General features: G+C 33.0%; 1 protein-coding gene across 1 annotated transcript; it reads right to left on the minus strand.

The window, feature by feature from the left end:
- Positions 1–2,374: 2,374 nt before the first annotated feature.
- LOC119835623 (golgin subfamily A member 6-like protein 6) lies at positions 2,375–5,103 on the minus strand. Its single transcript, XM_038360556.1, has 2 exons — positions 4,946–5,103; positions 2,375–4,320 (listed from the first exon to the last, which is right to left on the minus strand). Exons 1-2 carry the CDS (start codon positions 4,964–4,966, stop codon positions 3,427–3,429), a joined length of 915 nt encoding a protein of 304 aa, XP_038216484.1. The 5' UTR covers positions 4,967–5,103; the 3' UTR covers positions 2,375–3,426.
- Between the last annotated feature and the right edge of the window lie 3,345 nt (positions 5,104–8,448).

The raw sequence follows: 8,448 nt of genomic DNA on the forward strand, positions 1-8,448 counted from the left end.
TAAGAGTATTTTATATCAAAAATTACTGATAAACACTAATGTGAACATTTACTAACTACTTAAATCAATCTACAGATAATATATTATCATATACATTTTAATATGTATAAACTCGATCCCGAACATTTTTTATTGAATTATACTTCTTATAGAAGTCAATCCTAATAATATTATAAATGCGAAAGTTTGTAAGGATGTGTGTGTGTGTATTTGTTGCTCTTTCATACAAAAACTACTGAACCGATTGTAATGAAATTTGGTACGTAGGCAGCTGGACAACAGGAATAACATATAGGCAACTTTTTATCACGATATTCCTACGGTATACGGACTTACGCGGGTGAAACCGCGAGGCTCAGCTAGTATGTTATAATTATAAAGTAGATTCATATCATTATCTTCCTACAGCAATTTGAGAATTTCCTAAAATTGACCTTCTGGTTAAGTGCCTTACACAATCTGACACCTCTGCTTTTAAGTTTAACATTCCGTGGACAAAATCGATTTAACTCAAAAAGTAATACTCATGTTGATTCTTGAATACTGTACTTTGAATATTAAGATTTCCCTTACTTCCAAAACATTTTTTTTTGAGAAATTTTGAAAGAACAGAAAAAATTTGATCACGAAGCGGGATACGAACCCGCGTTTTTTGCCAAACCGTAGCAATGATCAATGGTTTTCTATTCTTTCAAAATTTCTCATTTATAAAACATTTCAATGCTATAAAACTAATAATTAAATTTATTTTTTCTTTACAATTTCAAGCACTACCGTATCATATGAAAACGGACTATCATCTTAATTTTTAAATGAGTATTATCTCATAGAGAAAGTAATTTGTTATAAAATTATATACTACATGTATTATAATAGTATCAAAGATCAACCTAACCTTTGTAGAAGATACCATAAATAATAAAATAGATAAATCTAAAGAAATCATCCAAATCACAAAGATTGACTCGATATTATAATAATGGTGTAAATTTTCACGAGAACTCGCTAACAAGATTACAAAGAACCATGGGAAATGTATATTTGAATTTTTATTGTTATTTAATTACGGTTTTGAGTACAGGAAGTGAAAGTGAAATGTTTATAATGAGGATGGCAGTGAAGTCTAGATGTTTTATCACATATAGCACAAACGTGACACTAGGTCTTATGCAATGTTCAAACCTGCTTAGATACCATCGGAATTTGTATGGCTTTTCTAATGATAAAACATAAACTGTAATGTAACCATTTACCACCTTTTAACAGTCCTAAGTCTGTTCTGGAATTACCTACAGACCTAACAATAATGTATTTAAAAGTCCTACGTCTTTTTTTCAGGAATGATACTCGTGTTTTAGATTGCTATATCAGTTACAAGTGTAATTCGTTCATCTACAATAAAGAGAAAGTTTAATTAAATATGTTTTCGGGAGCTTTTATTTTAAGCACGCTTTTAAGAGTTTCGCTTGTTTTTGTATATAACTGACTCGTTTAGACTCGATTTTGATACACTTCAAAAGGTCAGATTTAATTCACATTTTGCAGGTACTTATATCACAGATCGGTGAAAATAGGATAATTTCATGAGTTTACCTTATTATTCTATCTATATATTACTAGCTGCGCCCCGCGGTTTCAACCGCGTAAGTTTGTATCCCGTAGGAATATCGGGATAAAAGTTATATATGTTATTCCAGTTGTCCAGCTACCTATGTACCAAATCTCAACCACCAACCAACCAAATTCATTACAATCGGTTCAATAGTTTTTGCGTGAAAGAGCAAACATACACACATCCTTACAAACTTTCGCATTTATAATATTAGTAGGAAGTTGGATATCATGTCAAGGATTAAATAATTTTCTTACCTATACATTGCACAAAAGAAAGCCCGTCAATTTAGTTGATTTTATCGTAAAAGCGTGTTTTTTTTATGGGTCGTGGGACATGTCTCGTTCTATACATTTAGATAAATCCACACTGTCAGCACAGATAACATAATAATATAGTGTTGCCAGGTTATGAATAGGAAAAAAAGTACGAAAGAGGATTACAGGAAAGGTTCCGAATATTCAATGTGTATAGATTTTGATGGTGTGCTTCCTAGAAAAGTGCCTAAACTAATTCGTGCCAATACAAGCACGACTCTCTCAGGTTTACAAACTACTAACAAATAATATGAGCGTAGCATTTCGCAATTGACAGCTTTCAAATATTTATAAAGAGCGCGTTTGTTTTCCATATAGTTAATTAATATTGCAAACCTCTTTGAATTTATGTAATCAACGTAGGTGGAAGACCGTATAAGATCGTATAGAAACAAATTGTGTTGATAAAATGCACTAGTGACGAAAAGCAAATGAAATACAGGGCTATTTAAACTTCATATATTATATTTTAAAATCTCAAAGAGTACGTTTTGTTACTAATTGTACTTAACAGCACGACAATGTCGACAAATAAGATATTATAGAAAGATACGTACATTTTTTGGTAAAATTATCAATATGATAAAAAATAAAAATCTTTGACAAAAGATAAAATTTGACAAACGTAAAATGACGAAACATTTAGGTGGTATCTCCAATATTAAGTATTAAATACAAAATATGGACATGCAAAAAACAAAAATATAATGACCATTCGTCTATAGTCATGTAAGGCATTGATATAATACAGAATTTTTTTATCAGAATTAGCAGATATTAATTTAGCCTCCATAAAAAAAATGTTAATTGATTTACATGATAGGGATGCCACGATCAAATTTACATGCACGTAAATTGAATAGTGGCGGTAGAATCTTCTATTAGTGACTAAAACATATATACAGCTTAAAACGTGTTACGTAAATCCTTAAATAAACGGATCGACTCAATGCCGAATATCCAAAAAAATTACAATCATTAGCTATTGTATCGAATTCAGAAATATATTACTTTGGTTATCAAATCTCTAGGCGCACGCAAAGCTAAATACATCGCATTCGCAATAAAATTCGCTATTACAAGTATAACAATAGGGAGATGGATAACGCTATTACTTCATACGTTAGAATGTATGACCACAAACCTTAGTCGCGTAAACTTAGAGCGAAAATGTTTCGAAGTCAGGAACAAATCCATTCACCTTTGCGTACGCTAAAGGTGGATACACACGTAACTGCAAGCTTTACAACCGTGTTTAATATGTATACGAAAACCTGTAATAATATTGTTTAGTATCGGTGTATAATAGTCGTTACGCTGCAACAATGTGTGCAACCACCTTACTAGAGTTTTTAGCATACAAAAAAATACCGGTGGCATTGGGCATTGAAAACTATACAATTTAAACAAAACCTTGGTAATGGTAACAATTAGTTAACAAATGACTATGTTTGGCATAACTCTATATGTACAGAACTGCTTGGTTCCTACCTAATTTTAGTCCCATCCGTGGTGTTCGTGATGATCGTGATGTACGGGAACCCACACTTTTTGCCATACTGGTTTCCATACCTTTTTCCAAGCGGGCACCTCAATTGTTTTCCAGACTGGTACTTGAACCTCCTTGGACTTTTCCACCCAGATTTTCTTCTGTACAGGCACCCAGACTTCCTTCTTGATGGTCTTCCAAACTTGAACCTTTTCTTCAACCCATTCCTGTTTCTTTTCTGTTACCCAAGCCTGTTTCTTCTCCGTTCTCCAGATTTGTTTCCATTCTTCTTTCCATTCCAATTTCTTTTCGGTGACCCACTCTTGTTTGTGCACGGTTTTCCACACCTTCTTCCACACTGGTTTCCATATGAGTTTCTTCCTCCATAAATCGTGACTGGTATATTCCCAACCGTGGTCGTCCTTACCTAAATATTTTTCCCCAGGTACGCCTTCCTTGACCCATTCGGGAACGAAGTTTTGTTTCCACTCGGGAACTTGAACAGCTTTCGTCACAGGAACCTGGACTTCCTTCCATACTGGTTTCCAGACTTTCTTCCAGTCGGGAACTTGCACTTCCTTCCAAATGGGCACTTGAACTTCCTTCCAGATTGGTTTCTGCACAACTTTCCACGCGGGGACTTGCTCTTCCTTCCACTGTTGGACTTGTTCAGTTTTCCAGGCGGGTACTTTCTCTTTCTTCCACTCAGTTTTCCAGACGAGTTTCTTTTCAGTTTTCCAGACCTGTTTCCAATCTTCCTTCCACACTAGTTTCTTCTCCCAGACGCCCTCAGGCTCCGAGTGCCATCCGGTAGGTGATCGTTTTTCACGGGATACATCAGCTAATTCTGTGTCTTTAACAGGTAAAGCGATGGACGCTGCAAAAGCAAGCGCCACCCATAACTGTAAAGAAAATTATTCATAGTATTAATTATGATATAGCTAACACATTTAAAATGTTATAAATGTAGAGATAAAAGGAATTAATTTTTAACACTTAAGAAAAGATTTTTTTATTGTATCTGTAGCTATATGATTATAATGAATATGTTCTTGCATTTTTAATAATAAGTCGATCTTGATAAACAAAATTTTATAATTTATCAGACAGATATGCGGATAATGCGGTCTTATTTAATGCTTATAAATTAAATTATATGCAAATGAGCATTATAAACAATGACGTTCTCTATTTATATTCAAATTTTAATATTATACTTCCCGTTCTTTAATAAAAGTATTTCTTATAAAATTTACACCTATACCTATAGTTACTATAAATAAATTTAGTAATTTGTGCTTCTTTTGGTAATGAATATTTTATATTCTTTAAATCATCGTAACAACCCCCGAATTGAGTTTAAAATTAAAAAAACAATAGCAAAATCACCCAATCACGAATAGAAAATAGACGAATAATAGAACCGAATCATTAAAAAATTCTGCACAATCGTCACTAAAAACACACGCAAATCACGGAACCCTACAATAGTATAACACTGGTTCACAATCACAACACGGCACCCACCATAAAAGCCAGCGTCCTCATTTCGGCTCCGAGACCTCTGCTACACTGCCTCTAGCCTCCGAACCTCACAGCATTTATCATGGAGCCCCTCTCTCCGACTCCTACGCTAGGATGGTGTAGGTTTTCTCAATCACGAGCAGAGATGCGCAGTTCAAAGGTTTATGCATCGATGTTTGAAGATATGTATTGCGTTGCACAAAATGCACTTACGAATGACGCTTTATACATATGCGATTAATTCGCACGTTTATTAATATTATGGAGGATGGTATACGCAACGTTTGTTTTTGATTGTCGAACCTTATGTAGATAAGTTGGAATCTTACTATAATATTTGTTGTGTAAGACTCGTTAATTCTGTTTTAGTAGGTAGATATTAATATTTATTTTTACCTGAATATGTAATTGCATTTAAGTAGTATAATATATTACCGAAAATAATGAATAAGAAAACCGGCTTAAATATTGTATTATGTAGTCTTTGATATAAGATTTGATATATGTATGGTATCAAAATTACTACCTTTTTGTACTTTATAGCTTCAAAAGTTATTCATAAAGTCAAGGCATTAACTATGTTCTTCACAATTCATTAGCTAGTTAAAATTAAATTTAAAACTAGCGCTATGCTGAAAGGTCTCCATTTGCCAATATAAATACTCATAAAAGGCTCTGTAGTTAAAGATTTAGTAAGCTGCTATTAAAATAATAAAGCATTCTCATGTTAAAGCAACATGAAAGCATATATGTGGTGGTCACTATATAAACACAGATAATTAAAAACGAAGACCGGTAAGACATATTAGCATGGTACTGTTATGACTAATAAATAATTTCTCAGGTTCTTAAAAATTAAGAGCTTTGAAATGATTCGGATTAGCCCGCGTGATATTTGTGAAATCGCATGGTAAAGGCATATTTGATCGCGGTAAACAATAGCCTATATCACTGTCTAGCCTCTGAAGTTATCTCCGGGCACAAAATCCTACTAATATTATAAAAGCGAAAGTTTGTGAGGATGGATGTAGTTTTTGACTACTGAACCGATTGCTTTGAAATTTAGTACGTAGATAGCTGGACAACTGAAATAACACATAGGCAAACTGTTCCACGTCGGAGTGGAAAATTTTTAAGTTATATATATAAAGTACTCCTGTAGGAATATTCCTACGGGATACAGACTTACGCGGGTGGAACCTACGCAGCTAGTACTTTATAAACATAACTTAAAATTTCTCCACTCCGACGTGAAACAAACACAATTTCGCTATGTTTTTTATATGCAAAGTGCATTTAATGTAGTTAATTTAGTCTCGAAAATTAAGTCTAAAAAAATATACTCTCAGATTAAAACTTTAATTTGATAAGATATTTGGAAAACATAACAGAAATCGCTTCAGACATTGATCAATCGAACGGTGTTTACCGTACTGAATATAATATTAAAACGAAATAACACTTATATATCAATTTGAATGTAATTTAATTAATTTAAAAAATAAATTGTCTATCATTTTTTTTTTATAAAATGTTACCAAACACGTTTAAAAACTTAAACGTATTTCACAAGAAAATATCTCTAGTTCCTGATATATTATATAATAAACCAAATCGAAAACAAATTTACTTTATAATTGTTATCCGTTGTATAATTTCTAAGTATCGATGTCAATGATTTGTTTATTAACGTGTGTTCAGCTGCTGATGTAATGTGTGGTTTGCGGCAGGTATGCGGTCCGCATATATAACTCCTTGATCCTAAACGCAGTAGCAATGAGAGTACATAATTTACACATGTACCTGCGTTAAATGACCTACACTAATATTATAAGGCCGACACTAATATTCATTTTTCAAATTCGGAAGAGACTTTACCGATAGTTTTTTTTTCTAATATAATACATCACAGATATATTTTACTCAGTACTGGGTTCTCAGCTTCCATCCCTTCTGCTACTAATGCGTGAGTCTCTCCGTTCTGTCTGCACAATTTAGGTGGAATGAGAAATTATTGAAAATGGTTAAAAACCCAGCGCTAACGATGGGCTACATCGTACATACAATTCAAACAAACGTTTAAAGGTTAAGTCTTTCTTAATATTGTTAAGATATTATACGATTTCATCTGAGGGTGTTACCCTCGGCGGGGCGGGGGGCGGGGCAAAGCTTGTCATGACTTATTACTCATATGTTATTATATCCAGTAAAAAAAAAGAAACTTTTGCATTTTTGTGTTTGTAACTATTTCACGCAAAAACCACTGGACCGATTTCAAAAATTCAGCATTAGAAAGCTGCATTTCACTGAGTGACATAGGCTATATAATATGTACCACGGGCGAAGCCAAGGGGAAAAGCTAGCAGTATATAGTTTAGTCTACTAATATTTTAACACCAAGTAGGTCGTACTCTCCAAGTTATTTATGTACCTACTTGTATGAATGAAGGTTATTGTATTACAGGCTACTTGTTAGTAAGAAAGTAAACGCGATCAGTTAATCAAATAAGACTTGCTCTTTCTATGTAACTTTTTATAGGCAGGCCCACGTTACTATTATAGATTTTAGGATAGATTGCTATCTATTTCATATCATGATACGGTCAACTCTTTAATAGTAGGATAGTAGTCATGATTATAGAAAATATAATTATTTCAAATTGCACCAGCTTTCATGTAAAAAAATAATCATAAAAATCGGTTCACCCTGTTAAAAGTTAGGAGGTAACTCGTTTGTTACCAAATAAGATAGAAGATGCAGTTGAATTGATAACCTCATTTTTTGAAGTCGGTTGAAAGTCAGTTTGGTGGATCAATATAATCCTACTAATATTATAAACGCGAAAGTTTGTATGTATGAATGTTTGTTACCATTTCACGCAAAAGCTACTGAATCGATTGCAAGAACATTTGGCATTTAGATAGCTGGACATATACTAAATTGGATTAACATATAGGCAACTTTTTATCCGATATTCCTGTGGGATACAGACTAACGCGGGTGAAACCGCCGGGCGCAGCTAGTAATATATAAATTAGTAGTTTTTAAACGAAAAATGGTTCGATATTCACATATATGTTAAGATAGGTTCTGTACCTTGGTTCCCGTTACGGACGGCCTGCAATGTAGCACCAAGGTTTATAACTCACTAGTTATGTAATATGAATCTAATGAATTCAAATTAAATTTAATTGTTACAAGAAATTGTCACTTCATTACATTTTCTTTCTTAAGAATAAAATGTGTAATAATCACCTTTGACATGAAACTTTGGTGAAGGGTTCGAGGTTGTTGCTTTTGGCTTGTTAAAAATGCATTTTTAAAAAAAGAATTTTGTTCTTTTTAAACCTTTTATAGAAAAAAAAATAATCAGCCAGCAAGATCGCGATTATAAATATTTTTTTTTCGTTTATCTCTCTTACAAGGATGGAACAAGATACAATGATCGTTTACAAACAACGAATTATTTAATTTTTAGTTTTATAGCATTGAAATGCTTTATAAA

Source organism: Zerene cesonia, chromosome Z, assembly GCF_012273895.1.
Source record: "Zerene cesonia ecotype Mississippi chromosome Z, Zerene_cesonia_1.1, whole genome shotgun sequence".
NCBI classification, from domain to species: Eukaryota; Metazoa; Arthropoda; class Insecta; order Lepidoptera; family Pieridae; genus Zerene; species Zerene cesonia.